The 24,109-nt window shown below is 46.2% G+C and overlaps 2 protein-coding genes across 6 annotated transcripts in view; one reads left to right on the forward strand and one right to left on the reverse strand.

Annotated features, from left to right (window-relative positions):
• Positions 1-6,807: 6,807 nt before the first annotated feature.
• aagab (alpha and gamma adaptin binding protein) lies at positions 6,808-23,249 on the reverse strand. Of its 2 annotated transcripts, XR_005040863.1 has the most exons (11): positions 23,037-23,249; positions 22,547-22,737; positions 20,766-20,862; positions 20,555-20,644; positions 18,818-18,901; positions 11,102-11,187; positions 10,556-10,655; positions 9,326-9,424; positions 7,331-7,380; positions 6,903-7,047; positions 6,808-6,842 (listed from the first exon to the last, which is right to left on the reverse strand). XR_005040863.1 is itself a non-coding variant. In XM_036968632.1 (10 exons), the coding sequence occupies exons 1-10, from the start codon at positions 23,143-23,145 to the stop codon at positions 6,970-6,972; spliced, it is 984 nt and encodes a 327-aa protein (XP_036824527.1). In that variant the 5' UTR covers positions 23,146-23,249; the 3' UTR covers positions 6,820-6,969. The 2 variants fall into 2 exon arrangements, 1 of the variants encoding a protein (XP_036824527.1); XM_036968632.1 differs by having other exon boundaries at positions 6,820-7,047.
• A 421-nt stretch (positions 23,250-23,670) lies between these two features.
• iqch (IQ motif containing H) overlaps positions 23,671-24,109 on the forward strand; it is a 111,516-nt gene continuing 111,077 nt past the window's right edge. Inside the window, exon 1 of one of the 4 annotated variants that reach the window (XM_036968629.1) lies at positions 23,671-23,970. In XM_036968629.1, the coding sequence (XP_036824524.1) occupies positions 23,917-23,970 (54 nt within the window). In that variant the 5' untranslated portion in view covers positions 23,671-23,916. The remainder of the gene's footprint in view (positions 23,971-24,109) is intronic. The other 3 variants (XM_036968627.1, XM_036968630.1, XM_036968628.1) reach the window with 3 other exon arrangements.

Genomic DNA, 24,109 nt, shown 5'->3' on the forward strand with positions numbered 1-24,109 from the left:
CATAAAGACCTAGCTAGCCAGTAACTAGCTAACACCAGACATAAAGACCTAGCTAGCCAGTAACTAGCTAACACCAGACATAAAGACCTAGCTAGCCAGTAACTAGCTAACACCAGACATAAAGACCTAGCTAGCCAGTAACTAGCTAACACCAGACATAAAGACCTAGCTAGCCAGTAACTAGCTAACACCAGCCACAGATGAAGACCTAGCTAGCCAGTAACTAGCTAACAACAGACATAAAGACCTAGCTAGCCAGTAACTAGGTTTAATACAGATTATGATCCATTTTAATACAGAATAAGGTATATTTTAATACAGATTAAGGTCTATTTTAATACAGATTATGATCTATTTTAATACAGATTATGATCTATTTTAATACAGATTATGATCTATTTTAATACAGATTAAGATCTTTTAATCTAAAAGGTAGGTAGGTATAAATGCTGGCAGCTCTAGAGGTGTGTTTTTGTAAAGATTGTTCTTGGTTTGATTATGGTTACTGGGTCTTCTCCCTCCTAGTACAGGGGTGTCATTATGGTTACTGGGTCTTCTCTCCTCCTAGTACAGGGGTGTCATTATGGTTACTGGGTCTTCTCTCCCAGGACAGGGGTGTCATTATGGTTACTGGGTCTTCTCCCTCCTAGTACAGGGGTGTCGTTATGGTTACTGGGTCTTCTCTCCTCCTAGTACAGTGGTGTCATTATGGTTACTGGGTCTTCTCTCCTCCTAGTACAGGGGTGTCATTATGGTTACTGGGTCTTCTCTCCAAGTACAGGGGTGTTATTATGGTTACTGGGTCTTCTCTCCAAGTACAGGGGTGTCATTATGGTTACTGGGTCTTCTCTCCTCCTAGTACAGGGGTGTCATTATGGTTACTGGGTCTTCTCTCCAAGTACAGGGGTGTCATTATGGTTACTGGGTCTTCTCTCCTCCTAGTACAGGGGTGTCGTTATGGTTACTGGGTCTTCTCTCCTCCTAGTACAGGGGTGTCATTATGGTTACTGGGTCTTCTCTCCTCCTAGTACAGGGGTGTCATTATGGTTACTGGGTCTTCTCTCCTCCTAGTACAGGGGTGTCATTATGGTTACTGGGTCTTATCTCCTCCTAGTACAGGGGTGTCATTATGGTTACTGGGTCTTCTCCCTCCTAGTACAGGGGTGTCATTTCCAGCTGGTTTCCTAGTCCCAGATTAAGTCTGCTCCGTGGTGCAGTTTCCCCTAGGGTCAGCTTCCCTTCCCCCAATCCTAGTCATTAGTGGGGAAATGCAAAATTGACCCAAGATCCCTGTCTAGGGGCAACTTCTCCCTGCTACATCCTAGTCCTGGGTGATTTTTTTAAATATTTTGAGGTATTCCATTGAGCATAAGTCCAGTAGGAGGTTTAATGTGGGTCTGGGAAACTGGCCCGTTTTAGAGACATCTTCAAGAGGATCCGGGTCCATTTCTGTGCGGTTCTATAGTGGAACACTATTTACCAGTAGTCTATTGGTTCTCTCCATACCAGTAGTCCATTGGTTCTCTACATACCAGTAGTCCATTGGTTCTCTACATACCAGTAGTCCATTGGTTCTCTACATACCAGTAGTCCATTGGTTCTCTCCATACCAGTAGTCCATTGGTTGTCTCCATACCAGTAGTCCATTGGTTGTCTCCATACCAGTAGTCCATTGGTTGTCTCCATACCAGTAGTCTATTGGTTCTCTCCATACTAGTAGTCCATTGGTTGTCTCCATACCAGTAGTCTATTGGTTCTCTCCATACCAGTAGTCTATTGGTTCTCTCCATACCAGTAGTCTATTGGTTCTCTCCATACCAGTAGTCTATTGGTTCTCTCCATACCAGTAGGCTATTGGTTGTCTCCATACCAGTAGCCCATTGGTTCTCTCCATACTAGTAGTCCATTGGTTGTCTCCATACCAGTATTCCATTGGTTCTCTCCATACCAGTATTCCATTGGTTGTCTCCATACCAGTAGTCCATTGGTTCTCTCCATACCAGTAGTCTATTGGTTCTCTCCATACTAGTAGTCCATTGGTTCTCTCCATACCAGTAGTCTATTGGTTCTCTCCATACTAGTAGTCCATTGGTTGTCTCCATACCAGTAGTCTATTGGTTCTCTCCATACCAGTAGTCTATTGGTTCTCTCCATACCAGTAGTCTATTGGTTCTCTCCATACCAGTAGTCTATTGGTTCTCTCCATACCAGTAGGCTATTGGTTGTCTCCATACCAGTAGCCCATTGGTTCTCTCCATACTAGTAGTCCATTGGTTGTCTCCATACCAGTATTCCATTGGTTCTCTCCATACCAGTATTCCATTGGTTGTCTCCATACCAGTAGTCCATTGGTTCTCTCCATACCAGTAGTCTATTGGTTCTCTCCATACTAGTAGTCCATTGGTTCTCTCCATACCAGTAGTCCATTGGTTCTCTCCATACCAGTAGTCTATTGGTTCTCTCCATACTAGTAGTCCATTGGTTCTCTCCATACCAGTAGTCCATTGGTTGTCTCCATACCAGTAGTCCATTGGTTGTCTCCATACCAGTAGTCCATTGGTTGTCTCCATACCAGTAGTCCATTGGTTCTCTCCATACCAGTAGTCTATACCAGTAGTCCATTGGTTCTCTCCATACCAGTAGTCCATTGGTTGTCTCCATACCAGTAGTCCATTGGTTGTCTCCAGAAGGAGATAAACTGTTTGAGGTAATCACCATCTTATTGTCTGTACTTATTTCCCCTCTGAAACTGATGCTTATTTTTGTCCACTTTTTTTTTAACCTCTAATTGTCATATAAAATGTTACGTATGTATTACTGTGTTCATCTGTTTTGTTATCCACAATCTTTTTAATAAAATTAAATCCCACTACTTTTGTTTTTGCTTCTTACCTTCCAGGTGAGTGATTCACACCAAAAAAAAGCCTTGGGAGACTGTATTTATAGAAAGCATATGGAGATATGAACATCTACATTATAGTAGCATTAGTCACTAACTTAGCAGGGTCTGCTCCTACACGGTCTCACCGATTGTCTTAATTTAAGTCTCTATTCAGTCTGTAAAGCCACAGCGATAGATTCTGATTGGATCCAGCGTGCTGTAGAGAGGTTTCTGATTGGATCCAGCGTGCTATAGAGAGGATTCTGATTGGATCCAGCGTGCTATAGAGAGGATTCTGATTGGATCCAGCGTGCTGTAGAGAGGTTTCTGATTGGATCCAGCGTGCTGTAGAGAGGTTTCTGATTGGATCCAGCGTGCTTTAGAGGTTTCTGATTGGATCCAGCGTGCTGTAGAGAGGTTTCTGATTGGATCCAGCGTGCTGTAGAGATGTTTCTGATTGGCTCCAGCATGCTGTAGAGGTTTCTGATTGGATCCAGCGTGCTTTAGAGGTTACTGATTGGATCCAGCGTGCTTTAGAGGTTTCTGATTGGATCCAGCGTGCCATAGAGGTTTCTGATTGGATCCAGCGTGCTTTAGAGGTTTCTGATTGGATCCAGCGTGCTTTAGAGGTTTCTGATTGGATCCAGTGTGTTGTAGAGGTTTCTGATTGGATCCAGCGTGCTGTAGAGAGGTTTCTGATTGGATCCAGCGTGCTTTAGAGGTTTCTGATTGGATCCAGCGTGCTTTAGAGGTTTCTGATTGGATCCAGCGTGCTATAGAGAGGTTTCTGATTGGATCCAGTATGCTTTAGAGGTCTCTGATTGGATCCAGCGTGCTTTAGAGGTTTCTGATTGGATCCAGCGTGTTGTAGAGGTTTCTGATTGGATCCAGCGTGCTATAGAGAGGATTCTGATTGGATCCAGCGTGCTATAGAGAGGATTCTGATTGGATCCAGCGTGCTTTAGAGGTTTCTGATTGGATCCAGCGTGCTTTAGAGGTTTCTGATTGGATCCAGCGTGCTTTAGAGGTTTCTGATTGGATCCAGCGTGCTATAGAGGTTTCTGATTGGATCCAGCGTGCTTTAGAGGTTTCTGATTGGATCCAGCGTGCTGTAGAGGTTTCTGATTGGATCCAGCGTGCTTTAGAGGTTTCTGATTGGATCCTGCGTGCTTTAGAGGTTTCTGATTGGATCCAGCGTGTTGTAGAGGTTTCTGATTGGATCCAGCGTGCTATAGAGAGGTTTCTGATTGGATCCAGCGTGCTGTAGAGGTTTCTGATTGGATCCAGCATGCTGTAGAGGTTTCTGATTGGATCCAGCGTGCTGTAGAGAGGTTTCTGATTGGATCCAGCGTGCTGTAGAGAGGTTTCTGATTGGATCCAGCGTGCTATAGAGAGATTTCTGATTGGATCCAGCATGCTTTAGAGGTTTCTGATTGGATCCAGCGTGCTTTAGAGGTTTCTGATTGGATCCAGCGTGTTGTAGAGGTTTCTGATTGGATCCAGCGTGCTATAGAGAGGATTCTGATTGGATCCAGCGTGCTATAGAGAGGATTCTGATTGGATCCAGCGTGCTTTAGAGGTTTCTGATTGGATCCAGCGTGCTTTAGAGGTTTCTGATTGGATCCAGCGTGCTTTAGAGGTTTCTGATTGGATCCAGCGTGCTGTAGAGGTTTCTGATTGGATCCAGCGTGCTGTAGAGGTTTCTGATTGGATCCAGCATGCTATAGAGAGGTTTCTGATTGGATCCAGCGTGCTATAGAGAGGTTTCTGATTGGATCCAGCGTAAACATGTGACGTCGACATCACCAGCGGTTGACCCGTGAATCTCCACTAAAGGAAGAACATTCCCTTTAAATTTCTATCACACTGTAAAACATACATTTCCACAATGCAGATTGAATGGACCCTTAAGACTGGGGGGGGAGCAGGATGTTGGAGAATATGCCAGAGTTTATTTTCACTTCCTTGGGGGCGGGGGGTGCTAAATGTATAATTTCCAGTGATTTGGTGCCACTTGTGTAAATATAATACAAAACGCACGCCAGTTAATGATTTTATTTAGGTCTTTAATCAGACAGAGTGTAATTGTAATGTCTTGCTAATGATTACATTACAAAGGCACATCACTTTAGTTTTTGTAACTTTTCTACAAGGTGACTGTGGAACCCAGAACAACATTTGGACGATCAAACATAAGGACAAAACACACAATATAACCCATATTCTACGGCCGTGGTGTCCAAACCTCCCCGGGGAACCCCCCCTCAGCAATTCCAAACCTCTCCCCAGGGAACCCCCCCCCTCAGCCATTCCAAACCTCTCCCCGGGACCCCCCCTCAGCCATTCCAAACCTCTCTGGGGACCCCCCCTCAGCCATTCCAAACCTCTCCCTGGGGACCCCCCCTCAGCCATTCCAAACCTCTCCCCGGGGAACCCCCCCTCAGCCATTCCAAACCTCTCCCTGGGGACCTCTCCCTGGGGACCCCCCCTCAGCCATTCCAAACCTCCCCTCAGCCATTCCAAACCTCCCCGGGGACCCCCCCCTCAGCCATTCCAAACCTCTCCCTGGGGACCCCCCCCCCCCGTTTCAATGACGGCCTAGGAACAGTGGGGTTAACTGCCTGTTCAGGGGCAGAACGACAGATTTGTACCTTGTCAGCTCGGGGGGTTTGAAATTGCAACCTTCCGGCTACTAGTCCAATAATATTAACTGTTTAAAAATTGTGGTTTGAAATTGTGTATAGTTGTATTTTCTGTATTGTTCCTCATTTGCAAATGAGACTTATACAAAAAACATTGAGACCTTTTTACCAGGGAAAAACACATGAACACCAAACATCCTAATTAAACATCCATGGAACAGCCAGTCTTTTCAGTCTCTTCCTGAACCTGGGCAGACTGGACACCCCACAGCTTACTAGCCTGGTCCCAGATGTTTGTCCGGACTTGCCAGCTCCTTCAGTATGGTCACTGGGTTGGGAAGATGGCACTAAACAGATCTGGGAACCAAGCTAGCTTTTTGATAGTGTCACAAAATAAAAATAAATAAAAAATAAATGTGGAAGAGAAACTAATAATTGATAATATGACGATAAGCACTCCCCTCTCTTCAACCTGGCCAGAGTCCCTCCCAGTCTCTACTCCATCGTCCACAGTTCCTGAGTTGGGAGCAGACCATGCGTATATTCATTAGTCTAACACCGTAGACAAACATTTTACAACAAAAAAATAAAAAGTTCCTATTGTTCTGTTTGCTTCCTAGTGAATAAAACCCCAGGGTGGGGAGGAGCCCCAGGAAGGGGAGGAGCCCCATGGTGGGGAGGACTGGGGACAGGAAGGGGAGGACTGGGGACAGGAAGGAGAGGACTGGGGACAGGAAGGGGAGGAGCCCCAGGGTGGGGAGGACTGGGGACAGGAAGGGGAGGACTGGAGACAGGAAGGAGAGGACAGGGGACAGGAAGGAGAGGACTGGGGACAGGAAGGAGAGGACTGGGGACAGGAAGGAGAGGACTGGGGACAGGAAGGAGAGGACTGGGGACAGGAAGGAGAGGACTGGGGACAGGAAGGAGAGGACAGGAAGGACAGGAAGGAGAGGACAGGAAGGAGAGGACTGGGGACAGGAAGGAGAGGACTGGGGACAGGAAGGAGAGGACTGGGGACAGGAAGGAGAGGACTGGGGACAGGAAGGAGAGGACTGGGGACAGGAAGGAGAGGACTGGGGACAGGAAGGAGAGGACTGGGGACAGGAAGGAGAGGACTGGGGACAGGAAGGAGAGAACTGGGGACAGGAAGGAGAGAACTGGGGACAGGAAGGAGAGAACTGGGGACAGGAAGGAGAGGACTGGGGACAGGAAGGAGAGGACAGGGGACAGGAAGGAGAGGACTGGGGACAGGAAGGAGAGGACTGGGGACAGGAAGGAGAGGACTGGGGACAGGAAGGAGAGGACTGGGGACAGGAAGGAGAGGACAGGGGACAGGAAGGAGAGGACTGGAGACAGGAAGGAAAGGAGCCCCAGGAAGGGGAGGACTGGGGACAGGAAGGGGAGGACTGGGGACAGGAAGGAAGAGCGTGACTCCTCAGTCTCCCTTTAACTCTCCTCCCCTGACGACAGGCCTTCTATCTCATCCTGGTCTCCTCCGATGGCCGTCCAAAACGCCTTGGCAACCTGCAGAGCAAGTAATCAGGTTTCAGGCATTTGGCCTCAATCAACATTATGCAGATGACAAGAGGACATTCACACCCATTACAGGGTTTATTAGTCCTGGTCCTCCCCCAGGACAGGATGAGGAAACACAAAATCTACACAGATGACGAGAGGACATTTACAGCTTGACACCGACAGTCAGAAGAACCAGGTATGAATATAATTTGATTAAAAAATAATAATTAAATAAATCAAATAATAATTTGATAAAAAAAAACATTTTTAAAATGGTGTGTTTATCTACCTTCTCAGCATGAAGTTTCCTCTGTTCAGGAGGTAACCAGGAAGCTTTATCTGTAGAGAGAAGAACAGACCGTCAATGTCGTATGACATTGTTCTGTAATATACAGAGGATGTCAATGACAACCAAGGCCGGGATCCAATCAAAAACCTCTCTACAGCACGCTGGATCCAATCAGAAACCTCTCTACAGCACGCTGGATCCAATCAGAAACCTCTCTACAGCACGCTGGATCCAATCAGAAACCTCTCTATAGCACGCTGGATCCAATCAGAAACCTCTCTAGCAGGCTGGATCCAATCAGAAACCTCTATAGCAGGCTGGATCCAATCAGAAACCTCTATAGCAGGCTGGATCCAATCAGAAACCTCTCTAGCAGGCTGGATCCAATCAGAAACCTCTCTAGCAGGCTGGATCCAATCAGAAACCTCTCTAGCAGGCTGGATCCAATCAGAAACCTCTATAGCACGCTGTACATTTAAGATAATTTACAATTGAGCCAACATCTGCCAGTAGTGCACTGTGTAGGGAATAGGGTGCCAGTAGTGTACTGTATAGGGATTAGGGTGCCAGTAGTGCACTGTGTAGGGATTAGGGTGCCAGTAGTGTACTGTGTAGGGATTAGGGTGCCAGTAGTGTACTGTATAGGGAATAGGGTGCCAGTAGTGTACTGTATAGGGAATAGGGTGCCAGTAGTGCACTGTGTAGGGAATAGGGTGCCAGTAGTGTACTGTATAGGGATTAGGGTGCCAGTAGTGTACTGTGTAGGGAATAGGGTGCCAGTAGTGTACTGTATAGGGAATAGGGTGCCAGTAGTGCACTGTGTAGGGAATAGGGTGCCAGTAGTGCACTGTGTAGGGATTAGGGTGCCAGTAGTGCACTGTGTAGGGATTAGGGTGCCAGTAGTGCACTGTGTAGGGATTAGGGTGCCAGTAGTGCACTGTGTAGGGATTAGGGTGCCAGTAGTGCACTGTGTAGGGATTAGGGTGCCAGTAGTGCACTGTGTAGGGATTAGGGTGCCAGTAGTGCACTGTGTAGGGAATAGGGTGCCAGTAGTGCACTGTGTAGGGAATAGGGTGCCAGTAGTGCACTGTGTAGGGATTAGGGTGCCAGTAGTGTACTGTATAGGGAATAGGGTGCCAGTAGTGTACTGTATAGGGAATAGGGTGCCAGTAGTGCACTGTGTAGGGAATAGGGTGCCAGTAGTGCACTGTATAGGGATTAGGGTGCCAGTAGTGTACTGTGTAGGGAATAGGGTGCCAGTAGTGTACTGTATAGGGAATAGGGTGCCAGTAGTGCACTGTGTAGGGAATAGGGTGCCAGTAGTGTACTGTATAGGGATTAGGGTGCCAGTAGTGCACTGTGTAGGGAATAGGGTGCCAGTAGTGTACTGTGTAGGGAATAGGGTGCCAGTAGTGCACTGTGTAGGGAATAGGGTGCCAGTAGTGCACTGTGTAGGGAATAGGGTGCCAGTAGTGCACTGTGTAGGGAATAGGGTGCCAGTAGTGCACTGTGTAGGGAATAGGGTGCCAGTAGTGCACTGTGTAGGGATTAGGGTGCCAGTAGTGTACTGTATAGGGAATAGGGTGCCAGTAGTGCACTGTGTAGGGAATAGGGTGCCAGTAGTGTACTGTGTAGGGAATAGGGTGCCAGTAGTGCACTGTGTAGGGAATAGGGTGCCAGTAGTGCACTGTGTAGGGAATAGGGTGCCAGTAGTGCACTGTGTAGGGAATAGGGTGCCAGTAGTGCACTGTGTAGGGATTAGGGTGCCAGTAGTGCACTGTGTAGGGAATAGGGTGCCAGTAGTGCACTGTGTAGGGAATAGGGTGCCAGTAGTGCACTGTATAGGGAATAGGGTGCCAGTAGTGCACTGTATAGGGAATAGGGTGCCAGTAGTGCACTGTGTAGGGAATAGGGTGCCAGTAGTGCACTGTGTAGGGATTAGGGTGCCAGTAGTGCACTGTGTAGGGAACAGCCCTTGCGTCTCCAGCCAGGTACCTTTCATCTCCTTCAGTTTGGTGAAGAGGCGTTCGAAGTTCTCCGCGTCCCCAGCCGTCAGGTTAGCCAGCTCCTGGATGTCCAAGTCAAGCATCGGATCTACAGACAGAAAACACGTACTGAAGGACCTCTTTGCGAGCTGGTAAAGCTTAGCGCTCGGGTTCGATTCCCGCTGCGCCCTTCCCATAAGAAAAATGTATGCCTGCATGACTACGTAAGTCGCTTTGGATAAAAACATTGGCTAAAATGGGATTATTATATATTATATATTATATTATCCTTATAAATATGCTTCAGATTCCATACATTTAATTGTTTAAAAATGGCCACTCGTCTTTATACTCAGAATCTATCATCCACCAACCGCCGACAGTCAACCAACCCCCGCCGACCGCCGCCAGTCAACCAACCCCCGCCGACTGCCCGACCAACCCCCGCCGACTGCCGACCAACCCCCGCCGACTGCCGACAGTCAACCAACCCCCGCCGACTGCCGACAGTCAACCAACCCCCGCCGACTGCCGACAGTCAACCAACCCCCGCCGACTGCCGACAGTCAACCAACCCCCGCCGACTGCCGACAGTCAACCAACCCCCGCCGACTGCCGACAGTCAACCAACCCCCGCCGACTGCCGACAGTCAACCAACCCCCGCCGACTGCCGACAGTCAACCAACCCCCGCCGACTGCCGACAGTCAACCAACCCCCGCCGACTGCCGACAGTCAACCAACCCCCGCCGACTGCCGACAGTCAACCAACCCCCGCCGACTGCCGACAGTCAACCAACCCCCACCGACTGCCGACAGTCAACCAACCCCCGCCGACTGCCGACAGTCAACCAACCCCCGCCGACTGCCGACAGTCAACCAACCCCCGCCGACTGCCGACAGTCAACCAACCCCCGCCGACTGCCGACAGTCAACCAACCCCCGCCGACTGCCGACAGTCAACCAACCCCCGCCGACTGCCGACAGTCAACCAACCCCCGCCGACTGCCGACAGTCAACCAACCCCCGCCGACTGCCGACAGTCAACCAACCCCCGCCGACTGCCGACAGTCAACCAACCCCCACCGACTGCCGATAGTCAACCAACCCCCACAGACTGCCGATATGGGTTTTTAGAGACAAAGTTTAGCTTCCTCTCCCGTAGCCATCTCCAGATGAATGCACCAACTGTAAGTCTCTCTGGATAATAGCGTCTCCTAAAATGTAACCAGCTCACTCACCTACTATGGTGTCAACCTGTGTGTCTCGGTCGTCAGGGTTGGGTTCAGTCCTGTGAGGCTCCCCACTGTCTACTACACCCTCTACTGGCAGACTGGAGGACTGACAAGACAAACAAGTCAGTATGCCGCACTGGGGTACCAATGCAAACCTGTTGGTCTATGTAATATAATCAATATACAATTAATTAAAGTGGGGAAAAAAATGGTTTGTCAAATCTTAGAATATTCACACCATTGTAAAAATACAACAATGACTATGGTGAAATGTTTTGCCAGAAATGGGTAGTTAATTGAAGTAGACGGGCTTGATGATTGGTTGACATGTTGAATCAGGTGTGATGATTGGTGAATCAGGTGTGATGATTGGTTGACATGTTGAATCAGGTGTGATGATTGGTTGACATGTTGAATCAGGTGTGATGATTGGTTGACATGTTGAATCAGGTGTGATGATTGGTTGACATGTTGAACATGTCAGGCCAAATGGATGGAACGGCTGGGGGTCCCTGAGGAAAGGTTTGATAAAGGCTGCTTTGGTTCACTGACCGGTGGGGGTGTATCCTGCCTGGGCCGTGGGTTGTTATGTCTGGAGGCCACCAAGCTGCTCATAAGACCAAAGCCCCCACTGTGTTCTGAGACAGAGAGAGACACACACAGAGAGAGAGAGAGAGAGAGAGAGACACACACACACAGAGAGACAGAGAGACACACAGAGAGACACACAGAGAGACACAGAGAGAGAGAGAGAGAGAGACACAGAGAGAGACACAGAGACACACAGAGAGACAGACAGAGAGACACAGAGAGAGACAGAGAGACACAGAGAGACACAGAGAGACACAGAGAGAGACAGAGAGAGACAGAGAGAGACAGAGAGAGACAGAGAGAGACACAGAGAGACAGAGAGACACACAGAGAGACAGAGAGACACACAGAGAGAGAGAGAGAATGAATCAGACCAAAACCGTTTTGGTATATCAAAATCAAACAATCGCGGTTCTTTTTGACTCATTCAGCAGTTTTTACCTGATTCAAGTACAATACAAATATCAATTTCTATTCCTAAAACTTGAAAATGATGTTGTGGCTTCCTGTTGACGAGACATTTTGATAAATGCCAATGTCAAACAAGTTTTAACATGTGCAAATCAATAACCAATATGAAGAAACAGTTTAAGATGTATTTTAAACAAACGTAAAATGCACATATATACAAAAGTATGTGGACACCCCTTCAAATGAGTGGATTTAGCCATTTCAGCCACGGCCGTTGCTGACAGGTGTATAAAAATTGAGCACACGGCCATGCAATCTCCATAGACAAACATTGGCAGTAGAATGGCCTTACTGAAGAGCTCAGTGACCTTTCCAACAGGTAAATTCGTCAAATTTCTGCCCTGCTAGAGCTGCCCCCTGTCAACTGAAAGTGCTGTTATTGTGAAGTGGAAACGTTGAGGAGAAACAACGGCTTGGCCGCAAAGTGGTAGACCATACAAACTCACAGAACGGGAATTCCCGAGTGCTGACGTGCATAGCATGTAACAATCGTCTGTCCTCGGTTGCAACCCTCACGACCGAGTTCCAAACTGCCTCCGGAAGCAACGTCAGCACAAGAACTGTTCGTCGGGAGCTTCCTGAAATGGGTTTCCACGGCCGAACAGCCGCACGCAAGCCTAAGATCACCATGCACAATGCCAAGTGTCAGCTGCAGTGGTGTAAAGCTCGCCGCCATTGGACTCTGGAGCAGTGGAAACGCGTTCTCTGGAGTGATGAATCACGCTTCACCATCTGGCAGTCCGACGGACAAAAATCTGGGTTTGGCGGATGCCAGGAGATCTCTCTCATATAAATCCACAAGCGCTCTATGATCCTTACACCTGCGAACAGTTAGTTTGTACTTTATTAGTAAGTTGGGCAGGATCCTGGTGAGATTAAGACGAAGGGAACACCAGCCACCTCTTCCCTCTGTTCTCAAAACAAATGTCATTAGTCACATGCGCCGAATACAACGGGCGTAGACCTTACAGTGAAATGCTTAGTTACAGGCTCTAACCAGTCTGAATGTTAGACTAGAGTCTCCATAGTGTCTGTTAGACTAGAGTCTCCATAGTGTCTGTGAGACTAGAGTCTCCATAGTGTCTGTACAGCAGTCTGTCTGTTAGACTAGTCTCCATAGTGTATGTTAGACTAGAGTCTCCAGAGTATCTGTACAGCGGTCTGTCTGTTAGACTAGAGTCTCCATAGTGTCTGTTAGACTAGAGTCTCCAGAGTATCTGTACAGCGGTCTGTCTGTTAGACTAGAGTCTCTATAGTGTATGTTAGACTAGAGTCTCCATAGTGTCTGTACAGCAGTCTGTCTGTTAGACTAGAGTCTCCATAGTGTCTGTTAGACTAGAGTCTCCATAGTGTATGTTAGACTAGAGTCTCCATAGTGTCTGTACAGCAGTCTGAATGTTAGACTAGAGTCTCCAGAGTGTCTGTTAGACTAGAGTCTCCAGAGTATCTGTACAGCGGTCTGTCTGTTAGACTAGAGTCTCCATAGTGTCTGTTAGACTAGAGTCTCCATAGTGTCTGTTAGACTAGAGTCTCCATAGTGTCTGTTAGACTAGAGTCTCCATAGTGTCTGTTAGACTAGAGTCTCCAGAGTGTATGTTAGACTAGTCTCCATAGTGTCTGTTAGACTAGAGTCTCCATAGTGTATGTTAGACTAGAGTCTCCATAGTGTATGTTAGACTAGAGTCTCCATAGTGTCTGTTAGACTAGAGTCTCCAGAGTGTATGTTAGACTAGAGTCTCCATAGTGTCTGTTAGACTAGAGTCTCCATAGTGTATGTTAGACTAGAGTCTCCATAGTGTCTGTTAGACTAGAGTCTCCAGAGTATCTGTACAGAAGTCTGTATGTTAGACTAGAGTCTCCATAGTGTCTGTTAGACTAGAGTCTCCATAGTGTATGTTAGACTAGAGTCTCCATAGTGTCTGTTAGACTAGAGTCTCCAGAGTATCTGTACAGAAGTCTGAATGTTAGACTAGAGTCTCCATAGTGTCTGTTAGACTAGAGTCTCCATAGTGTCTGTTAGACTAGAGTCTCCATAGTGTCTGTACAGCAGTCTGTCTGTTAGACTAGTCTCCATAGTGTATGTTAGACTAGAGTCTCCAGAGTATCTGTACAGCGGTCTGTCTGTTAGACTAGAGTCTCCATAGTGTCTGTTAGACTAGAGTCTCCAGAGTATCTGTACAGCGGTCTGTCTGTTAGACTAGAGTCTCTATAGTGTATGTTAGACTAGAGTCTCCATAGTGTCTGTACAGCAGTCTGTCTGTTAGACTAGAGTCTCCATAGTGTCTGTTAGACTAGAGTCTCCATAGTGTATGTTAGACTAGAGTCTCCATAGTGTCTGTACAGCAGTCTGAATGTTAGACTAGAGTCTCCAGAGTGTCTGTTAGACTAGAGTCTCCAGAGTATCTGTACAGCGGTCTGTCTGTTAGACTAGAGTCTCCATAGTGTCTGTTAGACTAGAGTCTCCATAGTGTCTGTTAGACTAGAGTCTCCATAGTGTCTGTTAGACTAGAGTCTCCATAGTGTCTGTTAGACTAGAGTCTCCAGAGTGTATGTTAGACTAGTCTCCATAGTGTCTGTTAGACTAGAGTCTCCATAGTGTATGTTAGACTAGAGTCTCCATAGTGTATGTTAGACTAGAGTCTCCATAGTGTCTGTTAGACTAGAGTCTCCAGAGTGTATGTTAGACTAGAGTCTCCATAGTGTCTGTTAGACTAGAGTCTCCATAGTGTATGTTAGACTAGAGTCTCCATAGTGTCTGTTAGACTAGAGTCTCCAGAGTATCTGTACAGAAGTCTGTATGTTAGACTAGAGTCTCCATAGTGTCTGTTAGACTAGAGTCTCCATAGTGTATGTTAGACTAGTCTCCATAGTGTCTGTTAGACTAGAGTCTCCAGAGTATCTGTACAGCAGTCTGTATGTTAGACTAGAGTCTCCATAGTGTCTGTTAGACTAATCTCCAGAGCATCTGTACAGCAGTCTGTATGTTAGACTAGAGTCTCCATAGTGTCTGTTAGACTAGAGTCTCCATAGTGTATGTTAGACTAGAGTCTCCATAGTGTCTGTTAGACTAGAGTCTCCATAGTGTATGTTAGACTAGAGTCTCCATAGTGTCTGTTAGACTAGAGTCTCCATAGTGTCTGTTAGACTAGAGTCTCCATAGTGTCTGTTAGACTAGAGTCTCCAGAGTATCTGTACAGCGGTCTGTCTGTTAGACTAGAGTCTCTATAGTGTATGTTAGACTAGAGTTTCCATAGTGTCTGTACAGCAGTCTGAATGTTAGACTAGAGTCTCCATAGTGTCTGTTAGACTAGAGTCTCCATAGTGTCTGTTAGACTAGAGTCTCCATAGTGTATGTTAGACTAGAGTCTCCATAGTGTCTGTTAGACTAGAGTCTCCAGAGTGTATGTTAGACTAGAGTCTCCATAGTGTATGTTAGACTAGAGTCTCCATAGTGTCTGTTAGACTAGAGTCTCCAGAGTATCTGTACAGCAGTCTGTATGTTAGACTAGAGTCTCCATAGTGTCTGTTAGACTAGAGTCTCCATAGTGTATGTTAGACTAGAGTCTCCATAGTGTCTGTTAGACTAGAGTCTCCAGAGTATCTGTACAGCGGTCTGTCTGTTAGACTAGAGTCTCCATAGTGTATGTTAGACTAGAGTCTCCATAGTGTCTGTTAGACTAGAGTCTCCATAGTGTCTGTTAGACTAGAGTCTCCAGAGTATCTGTACAGCGGTCTGTCTGTTAGACTAGAGTCTCCATAGTGTCTGTTAGACTAGAGTCTCCATAGTGTCTGTTAGACTAGAGTCTCCATAGTGTCTGTTAGACTAGAGTCTCCATAGTGTCTGTTAGACTAGAGTCTCCATAGTGTCTGTTAGACTAGTCTCCATAGTGTCTGTTAGACTAGAGTCTCCAGAGTATCTGTACAGCGGTCTGTCTGTTAGACTAGAGTCTCCATAGTGTATGTTAGACTAGAGTCTCCATAGTGTCTGTTAGACCAGAGTCTCCAGAGTATCTGTACAGCGGTCTGTCTGTTAGACTAGAGTCTCCATAGTGTCTGTTAGACTAGAGTCTCTATAGTGTATGTTAGACTAGAGTCTCCATCGTGTCTGTACAGCAGTCTGAATGTTAGACTAGAGTCTCCAGAGTGTCTGTTAGACTAGAGTCTCCAGAGTATCTGTACAGCGGTCTGTCTGTTAGACTAGAGTCTCCATAGTGTCTGTTAGACTAGAGTCTCCATAGTGTCTGTTAGACTAGAGTCTCCATAGTGTCTGTTAGACTAGAGTCTCCATAGTGTCTGTTAGACTAGAGTCTCCATAGTGTCTGTTAGACTAGAGTCTCCATAGTGTCTGTTAGACTAGAGTCTCCATAGTGTCTGTTAGACTAGAGTCTCCATAGTGTCTGTTAGACTAGAGTCTCCATAGTGTCTGTTAGACTAGAGTCTCCATAGTGTCTGTTAGACTAGTCTCCATAGTGTCTGTTAGACTAGAGTCTCCAGAGTATCTGTACAGCGGTCTGTCTGTTAGACTAGAGTCTCCATAGTGTATGTTAGACTAGAGTCTCCATAGTGTCTGTTAGACTAGAGTCTCCATAGTGTCTGTTAGACTAGAGTCTCCATAGTGTCTGTTAGACTAGAGTCTCCAGAGTATCTGTACAGCGGTCTGTCTGTTAGACTAGAGTCTCTATAGTGTATGTACAGCGGTCTGTCTGTTAGACTAGAGTCTCCATAGTGTCTGTTAGACTAGAGTCTCCAGAGTATCTGTACAGCGGTCTGTCTGTTAGACTAGAGTCTCTATAGTGTATGTTAGACTAGAGTCTCCATAGTGTCTGTACAGCAGTCTGAATGTTAGACTAGAGTCTCCAGAGTGTCTGTTAGACTAGAGTCTCCAGAGTATCTGTACAGCGGTCTGTCTGTTAGACTAGAGTCTCCATAGTGTCTGTTAGACTAGAGTCTCCAGAGTGTCTGTTAGACTAGAGTCTCCAGAGTGTCTGTTAGACTAGAGTCTCCAGAGTGTATGTTAGACTAGAGTCTCCAGAGTATCTGTACAGCAGTCTGAATGTTAGACTAGAGTCTCCAGAGTATCTGTACAGCGGTCTGTCTGTTAGACTAGAGTCTCCATAGTGTCTGTTAGACTAGTCTCCAGAGTGTCTGTTAGACTAGAGTCTCCAGAGTGTCTGTTAGACTAGAGTCTCCATAGTGTATGTTAGACTAGAGTCTCCAGAGTATCTGTACAGCAGTCTGTCTGTTAGACTAGAGTCTCCAGAGTATCTGTACAGCGGTCTGTCTGTTAGACTAGAGTCTCCATAGTGTCTGTACAGCGGTCTGTCTGTTAGACTAGAGTCTCCATAGTGTCTGTACAGCGGTCTGTCTGTTAGACTAGAGTCTCCATAGTGTCTGTACAGCGGTCTGTCTGTTAGACTAGAGTCTCCATAGTGTCTGTACAGCGGTCTGTCTGTTAGACTAGAGTCTCCATAGTGTCTGTACAGCGGTCTGTCTGTTAGACTAGAGTCTCCATAGTGTCTGTACAGCGGTCTGTCTGTTAGACTAGAGTCTCCAGAGTATCTGTACAGCAGTCTGAATGTTAGACTAGAGTCTCCATAGTGTCTGTACAGCGGTCTGTCTGTTAGACTAGAGTCTCCATAGTGTCTGTACAGCGGTCTGTCTGTTAGACTAGAGTCTCCATAGTGTATGTTAGACTAGAGTCTCCATAGTGTCTGTTAGACTAGAGTCTCCATAGTGTCTGTTAGACTAGAGTCTCCATAGTATCTGTACAGCGGTCTGTCTGTTAGACTAGAGTCTCCATAGTGTCTGTTAGACTAGAGTCTCCATAGTGTCTGTTAGACTAGAGTCTCCAGAGTATCTGTACAGCGGTCTGTCTGTTAGACTAGAGTCTCCATAGTGTATGTTAGACTAGAGTCTCCATAGTGTATGTTAGACTAGAGTCTCCATAGTGTATGTTAGACTAGAGTCTCCAGAGTGTCTGTTAGACTAGAGTCTCCAGAGTATCTGTACAGCGGTCTGTCTGTTAGACTAGAGTCTCCATAGTGTATGTTAGACTAGAGTCTCCATAGTGTCTGTACAGCAGTCTGAATGTTAGACTAGAGTCTCCAGAGTGTCTGTTAGACTAGAGTCTCCATAGTGTCTGTTAGACTAGAGTCTCCAGAGTATCTGTACAGCGGTCTGTCTGTTAGACTAGAGTCTCCATAGTGTCTGTTAGACTAGAGTCTCCATAGTGTATGTTAGACTAGAGTCTCCATAGTGTCTGTACAGCAGTCTGAATGTTAGACTAGAGTCTCCAGAGTGTCTGTTAGATTAGAGTCTCCAGAGTATCTGTACAGCGGTCTGTCTGTTAGACTAGAGTCTCCATAGTGTATGTTAGACTAGAGTCTCCATAGTGTCTGTTAGACTAGAGTCTCCATAGTGTCTGTTAGACTAGAGTCTCCAGAGTGTCTGTACAGCAGTCTGAATGTTAGATTAGAGTCTCCATAGTGTCTGTTAGACTAGAGTCTCCAGAGTATCTGTTAGACTAGAGTCTCCAGAGTATCTGTTAGACTAGAGTCTCCAGAGTATCTGTTAGACTAGAGTCTCCATAGTGTCTGTTAGACTAGAGTCTCCAGAGTATCTGTTAGACTAGAGTCTCCAGAGTATCTGTTAGACTAGAGTCTCCATAGTGTATGTTAGACTAGAGTCTCCATAGTGTCTGTTAGACTAGAGTCTCCATAGTGTATGTTAGACTAGAGTCTCCATAGTGTCTGTACAGCAATCTGTCTGTTAGACTAGAGTCTCCATAGTGTCTGTTAGACTAGAGTCTCCATAGTGTCTGTACAGCGGTCTGTATGTTCGACTAGACTAATTATGTGTGTTGGAAATACACAAGAGCTCAGATGTTCTGTCCATAGAGATACAGTAGTTTTCTATTTCTGCGGTTCTCTCCCCAGCAGCACCAGTCGGAGGCAAAGCTTCAGATCACGGCTGAGGAGATGACACTGAGTCTGCATAGGAGTGACAGTTAGTCCATCAACCTCCGCTTCACCAAACCACACCTGCTAGGGAAAGATTGTGATGTCAGTGGTCTGGCTGGTCTACCGTGTCGTCGTGGTTACAATTCAATCCCTACTGTCCACCTACATCTGTTCAGTAGAATATATATATATTTTTAAATAAACATGACAGAGACAATATAAAAATAATATTGTGAAACCATCTCACCATCCTTCATCTCCACACTGGACCACACGTTGGCGCTGAGAGCCTGGACAATCCTCTTCACTCCTGTAGACTCTGGGAAGTCATCTGGTAGGAATGACAGACAGACAGACGGTAAACTACCAACCATTCAGACTGAGTCTGATCTGAACACCTACAGCTGTGGCCTTCGACTGATTCATGTAATACCTTATTCTAAAATGTAAAAAAAACAATCCTCAATCTAAACGCAACACCCCATAATGACCTCGCAATACCCCACAATGACCTCGCAATACCCCACAATGACCTCGCAATACCCCACAATGACCTCGCAATACCCCACAATGACCTCGCAACACCCCACAATGACCTCGCAACACCCCACAATGACCTCGCAACACCCCACAATGACCTCGCAACACCCCACAATGACCTCGCAACACCCCACAATGACCTCGCAACACCCCACAATGACCTCGCAACACCCCACAATGACCTCGCAACACCCCACAATGACCTCGCAACACCCCACAATGACCTCGCAACACCCCACAATGACCTCGCAACACCCCACAATGACCTCGCAACACCCCACAATGACATCACAACACCCCATAATGACATCACAACACCCCATAATGACATCACAATACCCCATAATGACATCACAATACCCCATAATGACAAAGGGAAAACAGGTTTAGAATTTTTGCACATTTATTAAAAATAAAAAACAGAAAGACCTTATTTACATAAGTATTCAGAGCCTTTGCTATGAGACTCGAAACTGAGCCCAGGTGCATCCTGTTTCTATTTATCATCCTTGAGATGTTTCTACAACTTGATTAGAGTCCACCTGTGGTAAATTCAACTGATTGGACATGATTTGGAAAGGCTCACACCTGTCTATATAAGGTCCCACAGTTGACAGTACATGTCAGTGCAAAAACCAAGCCATGAGGTCGAAGGAATTGTCCGTAGAGCTCCGAGACAGTATTGTCTCGAGGTACAGATCTGGGGAAGGGTACCAAAACATTTCTGCAGCATTGAAGGTCCCCAAGAACACAGTTCCATCGTTCTTCAATGGAAGACGTTTGCAACCACCAAGACTCTTCCTAGAGCTGGCCGCCTGGCCAAACTGAGCAATTGGGGGAGAAGAGCCTTGGTCAGGGAGTTTGCCAAAAGGCCCCTAAAGACTCTCAGACCATCAGAAACAAGCGTCACATCTGGAGGAAACCTGGCACCATCCCAACAGTGAAGCATGGTGGTGGCAGCATCATGCTGTGTAGATGTTTTTCTGCGGCAGGGACTCCCGAACGGACTCGGGAGAGACGAAGGTCGAGGGTCGTCCCACTGCTTCTTGACACAACGCCCACTCAACCCGAAAGCCGAAATGTGTCGGAGGAAACACCGTACACCTGGCGACCGTGTCAGCGTGCACTGCGCCCGGCCCGCCACAGAAGTCGCTACAGCGCGATGGGACAACGACATCCTTGCCAGGCCAAACCCTCCCTTAACCCTCCCTTAACCTGGGCCAATTGTGGCGCCACCTCATGGGACTCCTGGTCACAGCAGTCAGCGACACAGCCTGGATTCGAACCAGGATCTGTAGCGACACAGCTAGCACTGCGATGCAGTGCCTTAGACCACTGCGCCACTCGGGAGGCAGTATCATGGGCAGGTCAGCCTCTTAATTAAAATGTGGTCACAATTCAGAATGTTGCTGCTACTTGAAAAACAGCACACAAATACTCTTACCTTCCTCATCTGGCAGGTCTTCAGGGCTGAGTTCCACCAACTCAAAGGCATGTGCTAAACACCACTGATGTGCCTCATGTCTACTGACACCTGTAGAAGAGATGTTGTTGTTGTTGTAGTATAGTTCAATTTTGGAACAAGTTTCTCCCTCACACACACAGTAATTCGTACACACTGGTACACACACCCACCCAGGTTGTGTAACACTCACCGCTTTCACACACGCGGTCACAGACCAGGATGAGCACCTCTGGAGCCAAGTCTTCCACCACAGATATCCAGGGAGACAGCCGCTCCAAACCATCCTTCTGTCGGACCCCAGAGAGACAAGGGTTACCTGGGGTGTGTTCATTAGTTGCACACTGTTGCAAAACCTTTCAGACTTTTTTTGCAAAGCTTTTTGCAATGGAAAATGTTTTGCAAAACAAAAATGAGAGCTTCCATTGGACAAATTTCCCAGTTTGGTTCCGTTTGGTTTCCAGCCAATACAGCTGTGATTTACTAAAGCATAGACATACCCGGGTCTGTCTTTGGCTCTCTCAATTAATATCTTTCCTACACTTGTTGGGTCCTCCCTTCTCAAAATGCACTGAAGGTCTGAGGGGACGGGGGTTGAGTAGGTAGGAGGCAAGGATACGAGGAATCACCGATTGAGATGCAGCCTGCTGTACCCAACCCCACCGATATACAGCGCCATCAGAAAGTATTCAGACCCCTTGACTTTTTCCACATTTTGTTTACGTTACAGCCTGATTCTAAAACGGATAAAACATAACATTTAATTTTATTTTAAATACAGCGATCTACACACACAACTATAACCATAATCACAAAGCGAAAACAGGTTTAGAAATGTTTGCAAATGTATTACAAATAAAAACAGAGATAACTTATTTACTTAAGTATTCAGAGCCTTTGCTTTGAGACTCCACATTGAGGTCAAAGGAATTGTCTGTAGAGGTCCGAGACAGGATTGTGTCGAGGCACAGTTCTGGGGAAGGGCACCAACACAGTTCTGGGGAAGGGCACCAACACAGTTCTGGGGAAGGGCACCAACACAGTTCTGGGGAAGGGCACCAACACAGTTCTGGGGAAGGGCACCAACACAGTTCTGGGGAAGGGCACCAACACAATTCTGGGGAAGGGCACCAACACAATTCTGGGGAAGGGCACCAACACAATTCTGGGGAAGGGCACCAACACAATTCTGGGGAAGGGCACCAACACAATTCTGGGGAAGGGCACCAACACAATTCTGGGGAAGGGCACCAACACAATTCTGGGGAAGGGCACCAACACAATTCTGGGGAAGGGCACCAACACAGTTCTGGGGATGTTTTTCAGCGGCAGGGACTGAGACTAGTCAGGATCGAAGCAAAGGTGAGCAGAGCAAAGTACAGAGATCCTTGATGAAAACCTGCTCCAGAGCGCTCAGGACCTCAGACTTGGGGGAACGTTCGACGACCATAAACACACAGCCAAGGTAATGCAGGACTGGCTTCGGGACAAATCTCTGAATGTCCTTGAGTGGCCCAGCCAGAGCCCAGACTTGAACCCAATCAAACATCTCTGGAGAGACCTGAAAATAGCTGTGCAGTGACGCTCCCCATCTAACCTGACAGAGCTTGAGAGGATCTGCAGAGAAGAATGGGAGAAACTCCCCAAATACAGGTGTGCCAAGCTTGTAGCATCATACCCAAGAAGACTCGAGGCTGTAATCACTGCCAATGGTGCTTCAACAAAGTACTGAGTAAAGGGTCTGAATACTTATGTAAATGTCATATTTCAATAGTTTTTTCAGTCTTTTTTTTAATACATTTGCAAAAATTTCTAAAAACCTGTTTTTGCTTGTCATTTTGGGTTACTGTGTGTAGATTTGAGGGCAGGGAAACAATTTAATCAATTTTAAAATAAGGTTCGTAACATAACAAAATGTGGAAAAAGTAAAGGGGTCTGAACACACACACACACACACACACACACACAACTTACCACTGTGCTGTCAAAGTAAGCAATGAAAGCCTGCATGGACTGGGCTATCTCCGAGGTCATCTGGTAGGTACTGGGCACCACACAGAGGCTGACGTCTGCTGTGTAATACTTGTTGTTGATAGTCCATGGGTACCACACTACCGTATCCTCCTGCTTGGACGGCTCTGGCAACGATGTGGTGCCTAGAATCTCTGGGGAAAAAACCCAGACATTTTTCAATGTTTCCCAGTCACACAAGCTGTAACGTTATTCCCACATTTAGCTTCAGTCAGCTGGTAGCTCTAGGGCTGGCTGGCTACATCACTTAGCAACTAGTTACAGTAGCTAACTTCACTACATATTCACAATGTAAGTAATGAACCGCTTCTATGAACAATAATACATGTTTGTGTGTTTCTATTTAGGCAGCCTGTTAAGAGTGATTTTGCGCTTTATTAAAGCTAGCTAACGTTAGCTAGTTAGGCCATTTTGCTACCCTGCATCTACTTACGTTTTATCAAATCTTGTTCATTAAAGCCAATGTCACAGCTCGTAATGAGGACGGATGGAACAGTGGTCGCTGTGTCTTCTTGTTCTTCGTAATCTTCAGACGCGGACATATTTGAAGCGTTCCTTGCTGTAAAAAGATGGCAAAACTAGTTAGCACAACAAACCTTCCTAGTCAGTATGACCTTTCAACTCAAACCGCATTATCACTTCCGGTGCAAAAGGTAAAATCACGGTTGCTAAATAGTTACGTCAGACACAAAGTTAACGTTTGCTCTTTCGAAAAAATTCATGAAAACTCAAATGTGCTTTTTTTGGTCTTAATTTAATGTTAGGGTTATGCATAAGGTTAGCAGTGTGGTTTATATTAGGGTTGGGCTTAAAATAAGATTTTAAGAAGATAAATTGTAAAAAATAAAAAAAATATGCGGGGTTTATCCATAATTACGGCTTTGTGTCTGTGGTAACTAGTGACGACCAACAATCACATTCCACCGCGAAATGAGAAAAAAAACATGGATTCTACTTCTGATTTATGTGCTATCTATTTAATAAAAGTGCAAATTTCATGCGATTATTATTTTTCAGACACTATAAAGCAACAAAAAAAACCTAGCAAAACTACATATGTAGTCTGTTTACCTTCTCTTTTCTCCTCTCCCATTCGCCCCACTTCGTGAACGTAGCGTCTCGTTGCCTTAGTTACAGCGTTTCGTCTGGGGCCAGGCAGAGGATGAGAAAGGGTTTGTTGACATGGGAAGTTGTCAACGCTTTCCACCACAATAAATAGCTAGCCAATTAGCCAATTAGCAAACCATTGCCGCATGTCACATGCAATGAGACTTTGATCCTTTGAAAGTGTTTTTACAGAAACTGTCAAATAAATGGCTGACATTCTTAATAAACACTCAGATGAGCTTGGAAACGTTTTAGTCCAGGTAACGACGTTAACGTTAGCTAGCTACACTTGTTGTGTTGTTGTTTTCTTGCTAGCTAACTGGTTTATATTGTTTATATTTTGTATGAATTAGCTAGTTATTTATAGTTATCTAGCTAAAGTTAGGCTACACATTTGTC

The sequence above is a fragment of the Oncorhynchus mykiss genome, chromosome 30, assembly GCF_013265735.2.
Source record: "Oncorhynchus mykiss isolate Arlee chromosome 30, USDA_OmykA_1.1, whole genome shotgun sequence".
NCBI lineage: Eukaryota > Metazoa > Chordata > Actinopteri > Salmoniformes > Salmonidae > Oncorhynchus > Oncorhynchus mykiss.